The 22,295-nt window shown below is 37.3% G+C and overlaps 2 protein-coding genes across 3 annotated transcripts; both read left to right on the top strand.

Moving 5' to 3' along the window:
• The first annotated feature begins 1,922 nt into the window (after positions 1-1,922).
• LOC129768202 (transmembrane channel-like protein) lies at positions 1,923-12,424 on the top strand. The gene is made up of 12 exons (XM_055769681.1): positions 1,923-2,023; positions 2,372-2,544; positions 2,597-2,803; positions 8,613-8,754; positions 8,804-8,905; positions 8,961-9,286; positions 9,343-9,453; positions 9,518-9,709; positions 9,764-11,045; positions 11,103-11,207; positions 11,262-11,443; positions 11,501-12,424. Exons 2-12 carry the CDS (start codon positions 2,513-2,515, stop codon positions 12,366-12,368), a joined length of 3,549 nt encoding a protein of 1,182 aa, XP_055625656.1. The 5' UTR covers positions 1,923-2,023; positions 2,372-2,512; the 3' UTR covers positions 12,369-12,424.
• Positions 12,425-14,198: 1,774 nt separating this feature from the next.
• On the top strand, positions 14,199-21,639 carry LOC129769213 (laminin subunit gamma-1). 2 transcript variants are annotated; one of them, XM_055771319.1, is made up of 12 exons: positions 14,199-14,294; positions 14,882-15,120; positions 15,560-16,126; positions 16,190-16,499; positions 16,930-18,318; positions 18,382-18,579; positions 18,778-18,891; positions 18,956-20,258; positions 20,358-20,607; positions 20,666-20,752; positions 20,825-21,125; positions 21,190-21,639. In XM_055771319.1, exons 2-12 carry the CDS (start codon positions 14,974-14,976, stop codon positions 21,399-21,401), a joined length of 4,878 nt encoding a protein of 1,625 aa, XP_055627294.1. In that variant the 5' UTR covers positions 14,199-14,294; positions 14,882-14,973; the 3' UTR covers positions 21,402-21,639. The 2 variants fall into 2 exon arrangements, with proteins under 2 accessions (XP_055627294.1, XP_055627295.1); XM_055771320.1 differs by lacking the exon at positions 14,199-14,294 and adding an exon at positions 14,323-14,524.
• Positions 21,640-22,295: the final 656 nt, after the last annotated feature.

The following is a 22,295-nucleotide window of genomic DNA, read 5'->3' as shown; positions in this document are numbered from 1 at the left end:
AAAAAAATTGGAAAATATCGGATGGGAAATTCTGGTTCACCCGCGTTATAGTCTAGAGTCTAGACTTTGCCTCTTCCGATTACCATTTGGTTACGATCGATGCAGAATGTTTTGTGTGGAATATGCTTTACTTCAGAAAAGGGTATCAAAAACTGGCTGGATTAAGGCTCTGGATACAACTAGGGCCACTCGTACAACATAAACATAACCATCTGTGTATTTCATCTCGCATAATTACCCATTCGTATAAAACAAAGAATTCTAGATTATTCAAGATAATAATTCATTTAGGAAGAATTAAGTATCCTCCAGAATCGATGAGATGTAACTTTGATAAATGTAACAATACTTCCTTTGATTCATTGATAAAAATTCCTTTCACACATCACAGTAAAAACAAGAACGATTGTACGATGTTTGTCTTTCTTTTTTTATTGTGGACAGGAGTGGCAAGTTTTAAAGCTGGGTTGTGGGAAGCGAGTGTTTTTCTTCCATGTATTTAATGGTGTTTTACTGATGCGCGCTTAAATATCCTTACGTGTGTCTGCATTTGAGGATTGGTTCCATCTAATGTGCGAGCAGTCCCACCCTATTTCAATATCGCACCTTTGGTATAGCATGTTCTTGAAAGCGTTAGTATCCTCCGAAGATTGTTGTTCGCGTTCGATATGAAAATATTATGATAATATTTGAAACATCAACAATAACATGAATTATCATTGTGTGTAATCTTCTCTTCTGGCTCACTAGGATTAGGATACGTTTCCAAACTCAATCAAATGGAGACATATTAATTTTATTAATGTGTATTTTGCATTTAAATCATATGCATGTTCATATTTCAGTCATGATAATTCTATTCTTTTTTCACAACGGGTATGATATAATATGTTAACCAGAAAATCATCCTAAAACCTTTAGGAGATTATTCATCAGTATTAGCATAGGAAAAATATATATGTATACATATGAATCAAACATAGATTGTAAATATTTATATATAATGTGAAAGGTGTTCAAAACATATTATAGCTGTACCTTCATTGCTTTTATCATTAACTATTCATCATCGGGTGAGTATAGTCGTATTATTGACAATCAGGATTAACAAATCAGAAAATGAGTGGACCCGAGCAGTCATCTGAGCTGATCCGTAAACCATCGGGGATTTTAAAATCGAACAGATCAAATAATAGTTTTTCTGGAACTTCTATAGACACCAGGATACCAACCGTTTTGGGAGCCGAGGTAAATGTCAAGTTAAAAAATCTGATTTTCACATTAACGCAGCAAGGATACTCGCATAGAAAAAAATGCTGACTAGCGTGACTCTTTATTATAAATATGAATGAAAGAATGTTATAAAAACGCCTATCACTTAAACGTTATCTGGAACACGAATCTAATTATTCAGAAGGGTGCCTCTTTAAGGATAACATTGCAGTGAATAAAGGTGGGAAGCAGATCGACATAATCATATATAAGAAAGAGAAGACCACCCATTCCAGCCAATATTTCGCTACCGCAACCGGAAGACGAATGTTATCGCGGATTAAACATTAATAATTTCGTTCCCCTTTTCTTTCCGTGCCAGAGTGTTTCAAGCTCCTGCGAAGGAGGTATAAAAATTAATTTCGCGCGAACCATTTAATAGGTTCGACAACACATCGGGTGGTCATCTTATGTGGTCAGATCATGATAACTGGAAAATAGTGTTCTCCAGTATAGCGGTGCCATTTGCAGAGTGCTCACAACTATCCACGAGTGTTTAAAAGTTTGAGTCTAAGAAAATGTACGAAACATTCATTACTACTCAATTATCTAAAGCAATATCGTGACAATAGCAGTTCTAGGACGTTTCCTTCGAAAATGTGGAAAAGTTAACCGAATACTGAATCTTTCGAATATAAAAAAAGGGAAAAAACAGATAAAATAAAAGTGAAACAATAACAGTTCGTTTTGCCACTATCAAAAGGAATCATAAAATTTTATATAAGGCAAATAAAAAACTCCTTTAAAAATTGTGAGTATTCTAAGCAGATATCAGCGAAGCCAACGTTATTACCAAATTTGAAAAATCGTTTACGTTATCTGTTATTCTACATGTAATGGAATGGATTTACGGTTCATATATGTACACATAATAAGAACTACAAAACCCATAAATTAGAATAGTTGTAATACAAAATTGAACCTAAGTTCTAAACTAATATAATTGGAAACGAGTTACGAATATATGCGGAATAGTTTAGAAAACAGCAAGTTTTACTTGGACAATACCTTCGAACGAAAAAATATAATGTTTTATTAAAAACTAAGCTTTGTATCACAGTGACAAATCAGTGGTTTTCCATCTTGTCGATTCAAATAGTCTTCACCGCCTTCATCAGTATCACCACAGTTATCAGTGACATGGGCATCAGCACTGAATGAAAACAGGAACGATTTTGAAAAACAGCCATCACCGGATTTTAGTAATGTCGAAAGCTGCAAGAATTTCAAACCCAGCGACATGAACAACTCATGTATTTTCGATTTCTCGAGGTATATAATGTCGTTCCTTAGTCCTGCATACAACAACGAGAAATATTTTTAGTATACAGAATAACAACATTGTACCACAAGAATTGGAATACGAAGACTATTCGGAAAGTCTTAATGCGATCATCAAGAAGAAAGCTAGTGTTAAAAGGAAACGGTCAACAAGAGGCAACCGTCAACCCTCAAGTGCAGCGAGTCAAATTATGGGATCAGGTAGTGCAGATGGACGACGATCAAGTGTATATACAACCAGTTCAGCAGAGTGAGTAATCTATGGTCGTTGTAATCATTTCAAGTACCGTATATGTGCAAACCAAATAGAATTAAAAGCGAACCAGGTGAAATCAAAATGAAATGAAATATGAAGAATTCTGCAATGTATTAATTTCAACCAACTGAAATCATTTTTCATTCCACTGGCAAAGTTGCACTTCGATGTGCTCTTGGATTTTTCGTGTTTCGTAAAACACGATCACAGGTAGCTCGAAATATTAGGTCGTAAAGAAAGTTCTTGTGGTTTCTAACCATTAACTTTAAACAAACATAACTCCGCTTAGAATAAACTTTATTATTCGAAATAAGAACCATTAAAATCAACACATTTCTGCCAACGAGAAATGAGTTTATTTATGCCGCTTGAGTAGAAGTCCGGCTTTTTGGAGGCCACGAAAGCGTTAAAGGCGTTCTTGGCATCGTCTTGGTTTTTGAAGCATTTCTCGCGAATAAAGTTGTCGAGATGCTTGAAAAAATGGTAGTCGGTGGGCGAGAGGTCCAGTAAATATGGTGGTTAAAGTGCGATTCACATACAACATCCACGTCACGTTCGCGTTCCGTCACGTCACGTTGCGTCAATTATTCTTCCTTTCAATTCCTATTGATGCATTCACATACACCAGCAACGGCAAGTCGATGTTGCCGTTGCCGGTGTATGTGAATGTTTGCATAAGAACTGCTTGGAAGAATAATAGACGCAACATAAGCATAAGAACATGCATAAAAACTGCTTGGAAGAATAATAGACGCAACGTGACAGGACGGAATGTGAACGTGACGTGGATGTTGTATGTGAATCGCACTTAAGGCAGAGTCTCGTAGCCCAATTCGTTCGACTTCTTATATTATAAGAAAATTTTATTTCTAAATACATCGTTTACAATATAAGTAACAGAAACCGCAAAAAAATTTTTCACGACCTAATAATACGATCAACGATCTTACACCTAAACTAGCATTGGCAGAAAACATTTGATCTTTGACAGAAAAAAGACGGGTGGGTAATGTCGGGGACATAACCGGAGTGACGTAGGACTATACAAAGGGGACAGCTTTTGTTAAATATATATTTTAAATATATTGTTTTATTTTATTCTCCTACGTGAATACCTACCTATCTACCTGAAAAATGGATTAGTTTACTTTTTACTCTTTATGAATATGTTGATGGTTCTGAAAAGAACCTTTGGTGTTATGTTTTTGTTATCACTCGATATTCCCATCTTGTTCGGTTAAACCTTCCTGTTTAGCTATTGCGTTTGCCACTCGCCACAGCTTTCACAGTTGGAAAATTTCTTCCCATCCAGCTTGTGACATATTGTTCAGTAAATTACATTTAATGCGACGTGCCGGAGAAACACTTTGCCACTCACTGAAACTAATTGTTGCCTTGATGAGCGCCGAACTGAAGCTGCTCTGTTCTTGATGCGGGTTTTCTGATTGTCGTGAGCAGCTTTGCAAGCTAACTCGAGCACTCCGACAGCCGAAACTCTATAATCGCTGTTAGGTATACTGGTGCTCCGGCACCAATCCGTTCGGCCTAGTTACCCTTGTGGAGCAATCAGTGAATGCGACCAACAGGGAACTGGAGACCTGCACGGTTCGAGTGAGACTTTGCCTTTCCCTTAACTTGTCCTCCTTTGTTACGTCCACGATGCCGATGCCGTACAACCACGGGTATACGGTTTGAAAGAAAATAAGATATTTTCGGTAATCGGTAATGAATTAGAGAGACTTTAAACTCTGAGAGTTCATTCGTCTCTGCGAAGATATTTTGTTGGGGTCCGCGTGTTTTATACTCTAGCGGTACACACTCACAGGATAGAGACAAATCGGCAGACTCAGCCAGAGGGGCGAGTCCAACGAGACGAACGAATGAGCGTTAAAAGGGAGCGATGGCAAAAAAATACATTCATTACGATTTGTTCAGGATCACAAAATTATCTTCAATCTAAAGAGTTTATTGTTTTGTTATTACTCGATATCCCCATCTTGTTCGGCTAAACCTTCCTGTTTAGCGATTTGTTGTCACTCGCCACAGCTTTCACAGTTGGAAAATTTCTTCCCATCCAGCTTGTGACATATTTTACAGTAAATTACATTCAATGGCACGTCGCATTACCACCACTCAGTATCGGATTGGAGGTAATTTTAACCTGTAATTGATCATTTGCGATGACAGTGGTACAGTGTCGACTTTCAACGTGGGGTCATAATATGGACCCCGAACTCTATGTTTACAAAAATGTCCAACTAAATATGTCGCATTACAGGTCCGTCCAATTAGCTAAATGTCGAGATAAGTGTAAATTACTGTACTTTCAATCTAGAAACAATTTAAGAATTGGTGAAAATCAATAAGCTCAGAACAACTGCCAAATTCACATACTCATCAGATTATGAAAAAATCAATTTGTGTTTTATTATTATTTTGGATAATGTTTTAGAAAGCATTGAACTGTATTTCCTAAACTCTTTTTTGGAAGGTTTAATGGCCCTGAAAAGCGCCTTGTTTTATGGAATGGTTCCAATTTAGAAAACTTAGTACTCGTTGTTTTAAGAAAAACCATTTCGAACGCCCTCGATGCCGCCTTGTTCTGGTTTTGCCACCAAAGCAGATTGTATAAAGAACAAACTTTTTTCTTCCGCTACCTGCTGTCGTTTTGCGATTGCGTTTGCCACTCGCTGCAACTGCCTGTTGTTGTCTTGATGTCCACCGAACCGAATGTGGTCTGTCCTGAATGCGAGTTTTCTTATCGTCGCGAGCAGCTTTTCCACTTCGGCGGCCGAAACTATATAACGCCGGCTAGGTGGACTGATGCACTGATACTAACGCGCTCGGCCTAGCTACCCTTGCGGGGAACTCCAGATCAACACGGTTCGAGCGGGATTTTGCCTTTCCCTTCACTTTTCCTCCTTTACCATGACCAGACATGGCTGCTTGGGTTGGTTTGTTGATGTGTTGTGATGCGAACCGATGTGGTGTACGGTTTGAATGAGAATTATCGTTACGGCAGCGGAGCGGGGATTTTTAAGCTGACTGGCTGGCTCGAGAATTACGCATGTGTGAGACTGCGACCAATGTTTCTTTCTTTTTTTCCTTTTTCCTTTCCAATCGTGCTTCATTCTATTTCGCTGCTGCTCTGGTTGCCCGTTTTGGTCGGTACGATTTGAGTAGCACAAAATGGACCAATCAAAAATGGGTACATAGTGCATTTTGACAATGCTTGATATTTCACAATTATTCAATTATTTATCTCAAGAAAAATGAAATGTTATTCGTTATGATAGATGCGTAGATATATTTCCTATCAATTGATGCAAAAACCTTTGCGATCTATTGAGAAATGCTCAAGTTATAAGCGTTTCAAATCTTGCATTTTTTCCTACTTGTTCAGTGCCTAGATTTCCATTTCACCCCCTATATCTTCCGGTTAGACGTAGTCCTACGTCAAAATGCATCTTCGTGTGCTTAAGGGTGAAATGAACAAATAGAAGCACCTTTCTCATAAGCTTTACAATGTTTGTATGTATGGGAGCAGACATCTCTTTCTCTCCGACTGAACGTCAGCTTGGGATTGTACCTAAAAAAGAGTCCAAACGACGTCAACGAAGGTCAAACCAAAGCCGGATGGAAAACAAGACTGTTTCACACGACCGTGCTTTTTTTAATGCTGGAGAGTGTTTTTTTTAAAGTAAAAAAGGAGAGCATAAAAGTGAATCTATTTCGGTCTGGGCCGTGTATGTGGCAAAGTATGCGAAAAGTTTTAATAAGCGCTTATTTGCAATGTGTCTCTTGTTTCGCTCGCTTATATTGCTGTAGCATGAATATTGTACAAATGCTATACAAGTATGCAAGAGTAGCACATTTTCTGTTATTTTTAAGCTCATTTAATGTAACAAATCGGAATGCCAAAACATGTGCTAAAAATTAATTTTGGGTGAAATTGCAGTAGGGCGACAGAAGTGTTGAAAATCAATATTGAAGATTAACATGATCAACAAAACAAGCTCTACAAAGGGAAAAAATGACGTAGGATTACGTCTTTCAGGAACATATTTGAACCGAAAGTTTTTTTTTTATCTGAATGTTTTATTTCATAACACATCCATTTAGTTGAACGTCCGAAACTGAAGAGAGCTATATTCTTTTATTTTATTCAAATGAAATCTGTTTAACCTCATTGAAACACCGTATCTTACATTTGACATTATCCATTTGGTCGCAAATAGGTCTCCCTATGTATATGATTTATAAGCACACTATAAATTCAAACCATGCTTATCGAATTTCCCTTACACTAAAGAGAAGCGGAAACTGCATCGTAAGCCCCACGCCTTGGTGATTTATTATCCATCCAGTAATATATAAAAGTGGCGGTCTAGAGGCGAGGAGCATTTATTTATTTTATATTTACGTGAAGCAGTTTATGCCGCCCGATAGAGAAGCAGAATAACAACCATATGAATTATATCAGTAGCAGCAAAGATGTTACAATTTCTTGTCACAACGGATCGGATTGAGCTTTCCGATATGTTCTCCCGTGAGATCGTAGAAAGAGTTGTTAATCCAATTTAAATTTGCGTTGACGCATTAACGTTTTATATATATTTTTCATTATTTTATCCATACAGAACGCAGAACGCTATCTCATCCAGGAGTTTTCAGCAAATATCATTCCACATCTTCTATCGTGATATGCACCATCCAACGACTAATGACCATTATCAGAATCTTAAAATATAATTGTTTGAAATGATGCCTCTATAAGGATACATGCGATAAATTAAATGCTTGCATCTTGACTGTGATTTGTGCAGACATGTTTCTTGTCTCACAAGCGTAGTGCATCTTTCACGATAGAATTGACAGTCCGCATGGATATCAGATAGCAGCACAAGGTTGTTCAAAGAGTATTTATCCATTTTAAAATGTGTTGAAGTGGGGGTTTTCCAACTTTCAAGACTTTTAGGTGAACGAAAAACAGCAGGATGAAAAAGTGGATTTATTTCGAGAATCCTAAGCGTCAAAATCTTAGGAAAGTCCATGGCTAATCACCTTCTTCCGGCTACCACCTATTTGCAACGATGCGACACGCACTTGATGAACAGTGCTTCATCTCTTACGAAAATGCGAGAAACATGATGAAAGGTTTGCTTTGGCATGGCATACCCAAATTGTCAAAGAGATGGGAAAATGTATAGCTAGCGATGGAGAATACATTGAAATAAGTAGCGTTTTCATTTTAATTCAATAAACGTTTATTTTCGTCATAAAAATTTGGTTTGATACTGGAGGAAGTGAGCGCAACAGAATCACTCTTGATTATGAGATGTTCGACTATTTTGTCTACATTTGCTTCACCGGCATGTTTTCTAACATGTTTTTCTTTTTATAATGATTAGATTCATCACCTGAAATTTTAGAAAATCTGCTTATATTACTTTAATAAAAATAAATCCGTCACGGAAGTTTAATAAAGGGCATGAATTGTACGTAACGAAAATTCACCCTGCTCACTTATTTGAGGTCAATTCAAGAGTTTGACTATCATTTTATTCTTATATTAGAAAAAAATTGCAATTATGTAGAAAAATAGGAAATAAAGCGTACATTACGAAAATCACCTTGTTTTTTGTTCTAACTTTATTTTTCCGCGATTTCTGAGGCACTGAAACTTATTTTTTGAACGACCCTCGTATCAAAAAAATTATTTTGGGCGGGACGAAGTTCGCTGGGCCAGCTAGTAAGTAAATAAAGGTAGAACATCACTAAATTTCTCTCTTTTCCTATAAAGTACTGCAATCACATTGGAAGATTCCAGAGATGATCCGTCTCAAGATAAAATATTTGAAAATATTCGTCTTCATAAAGAAGTTCTCCAATCCGTTAAGCTAGAACCATGGAGCATGAAACGAAAACTGAGACTCGTGAAACAGGTAAAATTTTGATAGATTATAAACTTATACTAAGCTTGTCTCATTACAGGCAAAAAGCTACATCGCGCGTCATGAAGGTGTACTGCAGGAACATTTTACATCACGGACAGCTAAAAGTTTACTGACACAGTTCAACATATTTCTTGCTACGGTAAAATTAATTTATATTTTTTTTATCGAAATTGTACAATTCAAAATATTCATAGAAATGGCGACAAGTTCTACGAGAGCTAACAAATCTTTCGACATATTTGATTCCATGGGAGTCCAGAATAAAAGAGATCGAATCACATTTTGGATCTGTTGTGGCATCATACTTTATTTTTTTGAGATGGTTATTTTGGGTTAACATCGTCATTTCGTGTTTGCTAGTCATATTCGTAATGATGCCAGAGGAAATCTACGTCGATTCTGAGAAAGCGAAATGCGACATCAGAAAAACAATGTCGCGACAAGAGCATGAAATTACATCAAATTTTAGCACAATATGGGAATTTGAAGGTCGTTTAAAATATTCTTCACTATTCTATGGGTAATTTTGAAATTGTTTAAAATATGCAAAAACTATTGATTCTGTTGTGTGCACAGTTACTATTCTACATTTTCTGGCGCTATAGCTTGGGGCTATAATTTACCTCTTGCATATTTTTTGACTGGATTGATAGTATACATCTACAGTTTTGTTGCCACATTGAAAAAGTGAGTAAGAATGAGATATCGCTAAACAAATATTTATTCATCAATACGAATTATATACTTTAAGGATGGCACGAAATTCGAGAATGTCAAAGCTTTCATCAAAAGACGACGAGTACGTGTTTTCATGGAAATTATTCACTGGTTGGGACTATATGATAGGTCATACAGAGACCTCCCATAACCGCACGGCTTCAATAATATTGGGTTTCAAAGAAGCATTGCTTGAGGAAGCTGAGAAAAGAAAAGATACACGAAAGTAAAGTTTCGAACAGAGAAAAACCTTTCAATTGAATAATAGTTTGTTCCGTAGTTGGCGAATCATATTGTTACGTATATCGGTAAATTTACTGATACTGGTTTTGCTGGCAATATCAGCATTCGCTGTTATAAGAGTTGTCAAACGTTCTATGGATATAAAGGAATCGGACTCATGGTGGACAAGGAACGAAATTACGGTCGTAATGTCATTGATAACGTTCTTCTTTCCAATGGTATTCGAAGCGCTTGGATTACTGGAATACTACCATCCTAGGAAACAACTGAGGATTCAATTAGCTAGGATAATGGTATTGAATCTTCTTAATTTGTATTCATTAATTTTCGCTCTCTTCGATAAAATCGATCACATGACAGAAGAATTGAGAAAGATGAGGCCTTCCAACTTTAACTCAGCTAATCAATGTTTTATATCCAATGGAATATACACATTCGAAGATCATACAATGTCATCCAGCGCATTGATTGATAACGCAGTTACGCTACCATTATATCAAGATCCATTTTTAAATATCACCGGCGATTGCTACAGAATTATTATAAATTGTAACACAAGAAAAAAGCTTAGTACAGCCGTGTTTACGGCATTACTTTTGACGAATATATCAACCACTATTCAACCTGAGAATGGCAATTCAATCAGTAGTGATTTAGTAACAGATCTAATAACAACTTTATACCAAGTGTTCGAACATAACGGTACTTTTCATGAAACATCAACTGAATTACCTATGAAAAACGCTAACGAAGAGTATGATTTCACTTACGATGAAGACGATGCTGCTTATTATTTGGAACAACGAATGAAGAATTTACCAAATGATCAATTCGATGGAATTCATATAAACAAAAGAGACGTAAATATAACATTCATATATGAACAAATAAATACGACGAATATTCAGTCCACTATTTTTGAGTTGACAACACAACCTCTTCAGACTACGGAATATAATGAAAAAAACCACGAACTTCAGACTGTTTCAAATACTGACAAATATGGAGAGTTGTTAGAATCATATAACGGTCAGAAGGAACGAAATGAAGACAATTCTATCTGCTACAAGTGGATTTGTAAAAACGATAGTTCGTCATCAACAAAATACAGTGATTCAATCGAAGACACCACCACGTCAGCCTCGAAAATATCCAAAGAGACCATCCCTGAAACTTCCACAGAACTCATACGAAATGTTGTTCCGGATAAATCACACAGAGCTGCATCAGAAAGTAAATTCAAAAATGCGGACATTCGAACACTATGTTGGGAAACTATGTTTGGGCAGGAGCTGGCAAAGCTAACCGTTATGGATTTGGTAAGTTTTTTGTCACTATTGAAAAAATTAAAACATGCTTGCTGTTTACTGTTGCAGATCGTGACGATATTTTCTACTATTATTCTTGACTTTATGAGGGCCTTATTCGTTCGATATATGAATAATTATTGGTGTTGGGATCTTGAAAAAAATTATCCTAAGGTGCTAGAATTCAATCGGGTACAGGAATGTTAAGTGTATAATTTTTTATTGCAGTATGGTGATTTCAAGATCGCAGAAAACATTCTTCATTTGGTGAATAATCAAGGGATGGTATGGATGGGCATGTTTTTTTCTCCAGGTCTTGCAGTGGTCAACATCTTCAAGCTGATAATAATTATGTATCTCCGTTCATGGACCGTTCTAACTTGTAATGTGCCACATGAAGTTGTTTTTCGGTATGATAAATATCTTGTCTTTGACTGACATAACAATGTTGAAAAATTCCATTACAGAGCATCACGATCCAACAATTTTTACTATGCTTTACTTCTGATAATGCTGTTCTTGTGTGTCCTTCCGGTCAGTTACGCAATAGTGTTTCTAGAACCGTCTTGGCATTGCGGACCGTTTTCACAATCTAACCGAATTTATCATCTTTTAACCAATGCAACAGATAAAATAATTCCAGATGCTATCACGAAATATATCGTGTCCCCAGCTGCAATTATTCCATTATTAGTGTTACTGATTCTAATAATTTATTATCTCATTTCATTAACTGGATCCCTGCGGGAAGCTAATCAAGATCTGAAGATACAATTAAGAAAAGAACGTACGGAAGAAAGACGCAAAATGTTTAAAATTGCTTCGAATCAACATAGTCAACAGAAGGAAGCAGTTAATGGATTATCTAGCTCCTGGCATAAGGTGCTGAATTCGACACATATGAGAATTAATTCTATTACTAGTGCAACAAGTGAAAATAGTGAGAATTGTAACACGAGTTATAAGCAGAAAGAATTGTTACAGCGAATGATGGAGAAAACATTAAACAAGCAGCAACGCAATGAGAATAAACAGATACCAGATCGAGCAAACATTGACGAAGCACCTCATAAAGAGCATGCAAACATGTATCACGAAACGAAAGAAACTGTGAAAGTCGAACCTGGTTCGAATTTAAGCAAAATCGATGAAAATGACAAAAAAATAGTTTGTGCTCTTAATGAAAATTCGTTTTACGAGAGAACAAATAAACATAACACATCTTATTGGGTGGAAAATATCCCTGTAATCACCATAAGTAAAAGCTCTAGCGATGAATGTGTCATTGACTCAGACATTGATGACTCGAATGAAAATACTACAGCTTGTAATTAACTTACACATATAATCGGGTATCCAATAGTCATCAATGATTCATCACATAAATAGGTTCATGGAACGTCTCATTCGATTTTTGTTCATTAATTTGGTCAACTGACACCATGCATGATTTTTCAAATAAATTAATTTTAATTTGATCGAAATATGTATGAAAAAGATGAAAGTGTATTTCGGAAATTATTTCTCCGTAAAACATATCACCCACCTTTTGTTTATATTCTTGTTGTCTAATCTGCTGTTATCTCGCGAAGTGACATAAGCCCCAAAGTTGAGTTTTTTTTTGTTATAGATCGATAGAGAATACCAAATACTTTCAATAAATTGCGAACTTTTGCAGAAATGTAAAAAAAAGACCCCGTAAAAGCTTGAAACGGAGTGGCGCCATTTCCACTTTAAGGTGGCGTAAACGTTATTCCCAATTATTAGGATTCCGAAAAGCTTGTCATGTTTTAATGAAAAACAATCCATCCCCATGCAATGCTACATTTATAATAACCATATTCTATTAGAGCTGCAAACCATGCATTTAGAAACTCTGTTTAAAAATCTCGTTTAATATTCAAAATCATAAAATTGAAGTCAGCTTAAAGGAATAATTTATCCTAGATTGAAGCGTATTGCTGTTCTTACATATTGCACATAAAAATTGTAACTGAATAGCTGAAACCTTATCTTCTGACATCAAGTGACAAAATTTCGTGACGATGTTTACTTTCCTCACCTGCTCAATTCCTCTTTCGAATAAATTGCTCAATTCCTCTTTCGAATGAATTGAAGCTAAGTGTTGATTGAAGGATAAATGTTGGATTTAGTGAAAAGCTGCTCTCTTCTAAATTCTCCATCGAAATGCATTTTGTAACATAACTGAAAACATCCCCGCGTAAACTGTATCTGTTTTACATCGGACAATTTCGGACTGCATTATCTTGCATGCATGCATTATCGACGCATGCTACAAATTCGAAAAATGTGTAGAGCTCTTCTCCCTGATGCTTCCTCATGTTTTGTTCAACGGCGGCATGTTGGAGAAAATAATTGAAAACAGATCCTCAAAGATTTTGATGGATGTACGCCAATCGGATTCGGAAACAATGATTGAGATTTGCTTTTTCCACAACAAACTGGCGTTGGTAACATAGCTTAAATAAAACTACTTTTTGTTTGACTACTTTTTGCTGACGATCAGTGGGAAGGGATGTCCAAGTCACTGTTTTTTCCTTCGGTGCTTACGGTGAACGGGGGGACATACAGTACGAAGTGCCTATCTGAAGTTGCTGTTTTCATCAAGAAATATCACTGGGGAGATGAATCGGTTGAAAATAAACTCCCAACGTCTCCCAGCTGCGATCGTTAGATAAATGACGTATTTCCTCCAATATTGTCGTACATGTTGTGCTACACACGCCGCGCCGATCCGTTGGCTATTTGGATATGGTCAACATTGCTCGACAAAAAATCCGATTATTTTGGAAAGTGATGCACTCCAATAATCAACAACAATTGAGTGTATCAAGTCGAATAGATGGAATTACGGCTTTGTCCTACCATAAAGCCCAAAGTCTAACAATATTAAACTTCCTAATGCGACCGTCAGATGGCAGATAAATACACAGAATGTTGTCAAGATTATAGAAATATGTTCTAACCCTATTCACTTGCATGCAATTATGCTTACCAACACATCGACGCAACGTTGTATGATCATATGATCCTCATTTCCCCACTGGTAGATATCGGTCTGAATTTATTCAAATGAATGTATGGGTCAGCTTCTCGTTTTCTTGTCTTGTATGAAGCTGAACAGAAAAAGATGGTAAAGTAAAACAGCGAGAACCCACGAGCATTGAGCATACATCTCAAACCAACATTCAGTTGCACTTTAGATTCGGTACTGTTTTGAGGTTCGGTTGTGGAATAAAAGTATGTTTTTCTGTTTTGGAATGTGCCATCTTGTTTTTGGATGATTTTCAAAGTGATCTTTTTCTCAGTATTGCCCGGTCAACCCGCGCAGTTTAGCAACATTGAAAACATATTTTTGAATATGTTAACAATAATAGTGAAACTATAAAACATGCTTAGAACGAGCACGCACACTTTAATAATGAAACTTCGATCGTTTCCAACAATTCAAGAGATCAAGATAACTTCTAGTAAGATTATTTATTATTATTTTTCACTTGGAAATGTGGTGCACGCTTCGTTGTGCCTCGACAATGTGAGATCAAGCGACAACTATCCAATATATGATCAGAATGGATAAATACTGATGACGTAATTGAAAATTAAACAAACCTCCAGTCTAAGCAAAGTCTTATGATATCATTTCCATCCATTTTGTAAGCTAAATTGTTGTAAAATAAATAACGAAGTGAAACACAAGTGAAATATTGCAAAATGCTTAGTTTTCTTGATACATTTCGACGTTAGTGCTTGAAGTGCTTTGAATTCTATTCAATATTCTTTTACAGATAACTACTATAACCCAACTATTATCAATTGCTTTCCAGAGGAACATATCGGCATGTTGTCTTCTGAAAAGGTGCAAAAATTAACATAAATATATTCCTCCTCTTGGTCGAAACACGATAAATTCAACATAATGTTACGATCAATGTACATGTTACCAAAGACAATCTTATGCGTACTGTTAATGTCAACATTTCTAAGCAAACATGCGATTAAAGCCAGTGAAAATACACACTATCTGCCACCACTAGAATGCTACGATCCTTTTGGAAGACCGCAGGTACGTACATCATTCATATTTTCAGCTATGCTCCTTATCAGCATTGAATTAATTAGGTCTTTGATCTATCACACAATTTGGGGCATAACTGATTAGGCATGCTTCAAGAATGTACACATTAGTCATTTTAATTTCCGCTATAATTCCTGAACTGCATGTTTTTACTCGTGGATAATGAAAACTCCACGTTAAAAAAATTACATTCAATAAAACCATGATGATTGTTGATGCGCTTTGCGTGTTCGCACATATAGTGTACAACATGGCAATGAATTCTACTTAGAACCGGAAGCAAAATATCAGTTATTCAAAGCGTTACAGCTGCGATAAGGAGACACATTTTGACTCAGTACTACAATGAACCAAACAAGCGGTTTTAATTACATCTGTGAGAATATAGTGAAGCTAATGTGTATTGTGGGATGTTCTACACTTTCAGCGTTGTATACCGGAGTTCGAAAATGCCGTTTACCAAGTCGAAATTGAAGCCACCAACACATGCGGTGAAGATGGAGACACTCACTTCTGTGTCCAGACTGGATATTCTAATAGGAAAAGTTGTGACGATTGTCGCGCGGGTCAACATTCTCCACATTTTCTTACTGATTTACACGATCCATCAAATCCGACATGGTGGCAATCGGAAACTATGTACGAAGCGGTGCAATATCCAAACCAGGTTAATTTAACTCTAAAGCTTGGGAAATCATTCGATATTACATACATTCGAATAGTATTTTATTCTCCGCGTCCTGAGTCGTTCGCTATATATAAGAGAGTTACACCAAACGGTCCATGGCTACCATATCAGTATTACAGCGCAACTTGCAGAAATACTTATGGACTCCCAGACTCGCTATCTGTCATGAAAGGAGAAGATGAATCTCGTGCACTTTGTACCAGCGAATATAGTGATATTTCGCCGCTACGCGATGGTAATATTGCCTTCTCATCTCTCGAAGGAAGACCGAGCGCTATTAATTTCGACCACAGTCCTGAACTACAGGTAAACTGCCATTTACTAGTTCACTAACAGTAGAATCGTGTCAAAGAAGTATCTCTATTCCAGCAATGGGTAACCGCTACAGATATTCGAATAACACTAGATCGTCTGAACACTTTCGGAGATGAAGTATTCGGTGATGCTCAAGTGCTGAAATCGTATTTCTACGCAATAGCTGACATTGCGGTTGGTGCTAGATGCAAATGTAATGGCCATGCCAGCGAATGTGTTACGAGTACCACTTCAAGCGGACAGCGGGGACGTGTATGCAAGTGCCAACATTTTACCGACGGACCAGATTGTGAAAAGTGTTTGCCGTTCTACAATGATGCTCCCTGGGGACGCGCCACTTCGAAAAATGTTCACGAGTGCAAACGTGAGTAGCAACTGATTGAAGACAGCGAAAAGAATAGTGCAGATACTTGAACCTGAAATGTGTGTTTCCATTTATGAACACTTGCTACAGTTACATTCCTTGTGTTTGTCTTGCGATATTGCGTTTATACAAAAGGAAAGTTTGGCATCCACAAGAGCATATCGATCTTTCATTTGATAGTTTTCCAACAGTTCGCGCATTCAACCGTCGTTATCTTATTGAAGTCAAGTTTATTCCAGTAATTTAACATGAATTGTAAATTATTATTTGTGCTACTAGTAGTGTTACTTTCATATCTTATATCAAATGCTTCATCCTTCGGTTATATGAAACTGAAAAATGTTATCCCGACTTGGTATCTCATAAATTGTATATTAGTGTATAAATAATTCAAAGAAATTAATTTAATACTTCCATTCTCACATTTTAGCATGTAATTGCAATGGTTACTCTAACAAATGCTTTTTCGATCGTCAACTGTATAATTTAACTGGCCACGGAGGACATTGCATTGACTGTGGTGCCAATCGTGATGGGCCTAACTGTGAACGTTGTAAAGAGAACTTCTACATGCGTGAAGACGGTTATTGTATCAACTGCGGATGTGATCCGGTAGGCTCGCGATCGTTGCAGTGCAATGCTGAGGGAAAATGTCAGTGTAAACCTGGAGTCACCGGAAGTAAATGTGATCGTTGTGAAAATAATTTCTACAACTTTGGTCCACACGGTTGTCAGCAGTGCAATTGCGATATCAGAGGATCGCTCGATAATACACCGTCATGTGATCCTGTCAATGGAATCTGTACATGCAAAGAAAACGTTGAGGGTCGTCATTGCCGTGAATGTCGCCCGGGTTATTTCAATCTGGATTTGGAAAATAAATTTGGATGTACGCCATGTTTCTGCTATAGTCACACCAGTGAATGTTCAAGCGCTTCCGGTTACTCGATTGTCTCGACAACTTCCAATTTCAACAAACACAAGGAAAAATGGACAGCTGCTACCGCTGCAGGACATCCAGTTGATGTCAAACATAATTCGAAAAGCCAATCGATTGGCGTTAGTGCAGAGGGATACGAGCTAATCTACTTCTTAGCGCCAGATCGCTTCCTCGGGGATCAGCGAGCTTCCTATAACAGAATTTTGAAGTTCCGTCTCCAGCTTGTAGGACAACCTAGACCAGATGTCAATACATACGACGTGATCCTTCAAGGGGCAAACAGTAGTATTTCATTACCCATTTTCGCCCAGAATCAACCAATGCCTGATGATGAGTTCAAAGAATTTGCCTTCAGACTTCATGAACATCCAGAATATTCCTGGCAACCATCTATGTCTGCGCGAGGGTTCATGTCAATTTTAAGCAACTTAACGGCCATTAAAATACGGGCCATCTACTCTGCCTATGGGGAAGCTTTTCTGGATGATGTCGAACTTCAGACAGCACATCGAGGAGCTGCTGGGCGTCCAGCAACCTGGATTGAACAGTGTACCTGCCCCGAAGGATATTTAGGCCAGTTCTGTGAATCTTGTGCTCCTGGATATAGACACAATCCAGCTCTAGGCGGCCCATTCATGCCTTGCATACCCTGTGATTGTAACAAACATGCCGAAATATGTGATTCAGAGACCGGTAGATGTATTTGTCAACATAACACCGCCGGTGATACATGTGATCAATGCGCCAAAGGATACTACGGAAATGCTTTGGGCGGGACTCCATATGATTGTAAACGATGTCCTTGTCCAAACAATGGGGCTTGTATGCAAATGGCGGACGATTCAGTTATATGTCTAGAGTGCCCTGTAGGATATTTTGGTAGGTTATTTGAAATATCGAAGTGATGTCATTGTTTCATATGTGTAACACGTGCTTTTATAGGTCCTCGCTGTGAGCTCTGCTCTGACGGTTATTATGGTGACCCAACTGGTGTTCATGGAGCTATTAGGATGTGTCAGACATGCGACTGTAATGGGAATGTCGATCCGAACGCTGTTGGTAACTGCAATCGTACCACTGGTGAATGTTTGAAATGTATACACAACACAGCCGGTCTGCACTGTGATCAATGTCTACCAGGTAAGCACCGACTCTATCGTCATCATCAATATTAGTAGATAAGATATACTGATTCAACTAGCGAAACAAATATGACACGTATGACTAGAATCACTTGTTGTTTTATCATTCATTTTTCAACTTTCAACATAATTCAATGCGGTGAGCGCTGATTTTATTCTGTATTAGTAAGTATAATGTATTTTCCATCCTTAATAGGACATTTCGGAGACCCTTTCGCATTACCCCATGGAAATTGCGAAGAATGTAGTTGTTATCCAAGAGGAACAGAGCAAACTGATAAAGGAATCTCGATTTGCGATCCAATAAATGGTGGTTATTTGCTCTGCGATTAATTATTGTAAATGGTGCAAATAAAGTTTGTTCTTCTTTAAAGGAAACTGCCAGTGTAAGCCTAATGTTGTCGGACGCAAATGTAACGAGTGTAAAAATGGCTTCTGGAATATAATTTCTGGAAATGGTTGTGAAAATTGTAATTGTGACCCAATCGGCAGCTATAATTCGTCATGCGATACCTACAGCGGTGAATGTTACTGCAAACCAGGTATTGTTGGCAAAAAATGTGACAAATGTACCGTCGCCCATTATGGATTTTCCCCTGACGGATGTAAATCATGCGACTGTGACCCAAGCGGATCGAAGGGTTCGCAATGCGACCAATATGGGCAATGTCCATGTTACGATAATGTTGAAGGAAGACGCTGCGATCGTTGTAAAGAAAATAAATTCGACCGCCATCAAGGATGTCTTGACTGTCCTGCTTGCTATAATTTAGTACAAGAAGCCGCAAATGAGCATCGGGAAAAATTGGAAAATTTGAACAAAATACTACAAGAAATCCAATCGAAGCCAATTGTCATTGATGACAACGAGTTTGTATCGAAATTAAGAGCTGTACAAGATAAGATAGACATCTTAGTAGAAGACGCGAAAAGTGGTTCTGGAGGTGGAGAGAAAACTCTCAACGAATTGCTACAAGATTTGGAGAAAAGATTGGAAGCAGTTCGCGATTTACTCAATAACGCTGATCAGTCTCAAGAAACAACAAATTTCAAAATACACAAAGGCTCTACAAACTCTACAATAGCCAACAATCAAATACAGGATGCCCGGAGAGAATTGGAAAGCGCAGTGGATTTGTTGCAAACCGATGGCTATGCTGCATTAACCAAGGCTCGTGATATTTCAGGCCATTTGGGTAACCAAACCAATCAAATAAGTGGAACTTCGAGAGAAGCACGACAGCATGCCGATCAATTTAAGAAAGAAGCCGATGAAAACAAAAGGCAGTCGGAAGAAGCTCTAGAAAAAGCAAGCAAGGCTTACAGTATGGCCAAAAACGCAATCAGTGTACAGTCAAATGTTACCGATGAGTTCAGAACAAATATTTCGAATGAAGTGCAACAAGCAAAAGAAAAACTCAACACTGTGGCAAAACTTACCGAACAAGCGCTTACTAAAGCAAATGAAGTATACGATGAAGCACTGTCATCATTTGCAGCAGTTAATAGTTTATCTCCTCCAAGTATCGATATTGATCAAATTAAGAAAGAATCTAACAAGTACACTAAGGAAGCCGACCGTATAAACGCGGATTTAGATAAAACAATTGAAGATCATGCATCTCTGTTGACTGATGTAAGCGAGAATTTAGTTCTGGCCAGTACTATGTTGGAAAGGTGAGCAAAACACTAACAAGAACATGTGGAAGTTACTTGTTCAAACACTAACCAAATGTAATTAACATGAATTTTGAAACATTATTAAATATTTTCCAGAGCCGAATCTCAAAAGGATGATGCAATAAGAGCAGTTGATGAATTGGAGTTTGCCAGAGAACTAGCCGAGAAGGCAGTAGCCGAAGGAGATGGTACACTCAAAAAAGCTAATTTCACTTATCATACTTTATCGGGATTCAAGAATCAAGTTGAAGAATCTAAACAAAGAGCGGCTGATGCTCTGGAATCAGTGCCAAGTATCAAGCGACAAATTGATAATGCAATTGAGTTGATTGCCAACTCTGAAGGAGTATGTAACGATTATTCTTAAAGTCGACACTAAATGACGTGCATTTTTCCAATTTTAGGCTTTACGAAGTGCAAACCATAACGCAGTTGAGGCTAGAAACAATGCTCAAGCAGCACAGAAAAAATATGCCGAAGAAGCATCTAAAGTAAGTTTATTCAAATGGAGAAAATTTATATAAGTTTTATAAGTGTCAATTTCATTTCAATATATTGTAAAGCTTGCGGAAAACATTAAAAAACGAGCGAACACAACTAAAAATACTGCTCGTGATTTGAGACATGAAGCAGACCAGTTGAATGGTCGTCTAGCCAAGACAGAAAATAGTCTCGCAGAACGTGAGACGAACATTCGGAAAGATTTCAATCTAACCAAAGAAGCCAAGGAAAAAGTTGGCCAGGCACAGCTCAACTCAAACGAAGCAAAATCACAAGTGGAAAAAGCTATGAAAGAAGTGAAAGCCATAATTGATGAACTGGCTGATCTGCGAGATATTGACACGGATAGTTTGAATGCTCTAGGTAGAACATTTCAATCGGGAGTTCTTTGTCATTCAATATTTCATGAAAGTTATTCTTATTTCAGATGAACGACTGGCAGCTGCAGAAAAAGAACTGGAAGATGCTCAACTAACGAGCAAACTACATGTGCTCAATGAATCGAAAAATCTACAAACTCAAAATATAAAGAGCTACCAAAGGGAACTTGCAGAACTGGAAAATGAAGTGGCGAACATTAAAATGATTGCAGACTCTCTACCGGAAAGTTGCTATAAAAGAACACGTCTCGAACCATGAAAGAGGCTCTTCTCATAAGTAACTTAAGTTTAATTCATGATGCAATTGATCAAATGACCATATTACTCATTTAGATAAAAAAAACGTCGAGTGTTCAAAATTAAAAGTAGATTTCAATGTTTGCCATTTTTATAACAATAACATGTTTTATACTAATTTTAAAGCATTTTTTCAAACGAGCTTACTCATTTACGAACAATTTGCTATATTTTAAAATAAACGAGCAACTTGTAATTAGTTTTTCTTTCGTTCTTATTACAATCATTTTCATCCAATACATAATACATATAAAAAGGTTGATTAATGGGTATAATTTGGGTATTTGCGTATGAGCACCTTTTAATTGTTTCCTCCCATTCAACTTTTATTCATGCTAATACAGGGTCTTTCAGATCAAACGCCCACGCAAAAAAAATCGAATAGCTCCTAATAACATTTTTTTTCGCTCCGTCGATGGTAACACTGCATTCCCCACATCGGGACGATAATATTCGGCTACTCGTTCAGTCTGATCGGATGGTTTTCAGTGTCAATATGTACAATTTACAAGGACGTGTATTTTTAGTGAAATCGTATTACTCGAGCATGAACCTTTGTCCTCTTATAATAAAAACAGGAAGTGGGTTATATCTATGGTATAACCGCAAGGGTGACGTAGGACTATCGTTGATTTAGAGAACATTTGTATGAAGTTGAATCTGAATTCATTCTGAATGAATGAATATTTGGAGAACTTCGAAAACGAGAGCGTTACGTTGGAGGCACAAGGTTTTATGCATCCAATATTGGATACGGAAATATCCTACTGATGGGGAAGAATAATCTTCAGAAGCTATCCTGTTGATTGCGATTGATTGAAAAATCACAAAACCTAATGTATTTGGTCACAGTGTT

Source organism: Toxorhynchites rutilus, chromosome 2, assembly GCF_029784135.1.
Source record: "Toxorhynchites rutilus septentrionalis strain SRP chromosome 2, ASM2978413v1, whole genome shotgun sequence".
In the NCBI taxonomy this organism is placed as follows: domain Eukaryota; kingdom Metazoa; phylum Arthropoda; class Insecta; order Diptera; family Culicidae; genus Toxorhynchites; species Toxorhynchites rutilus.
This window is presented reverse-complemented; position numbering and strand designations above follow the sequence as displayed.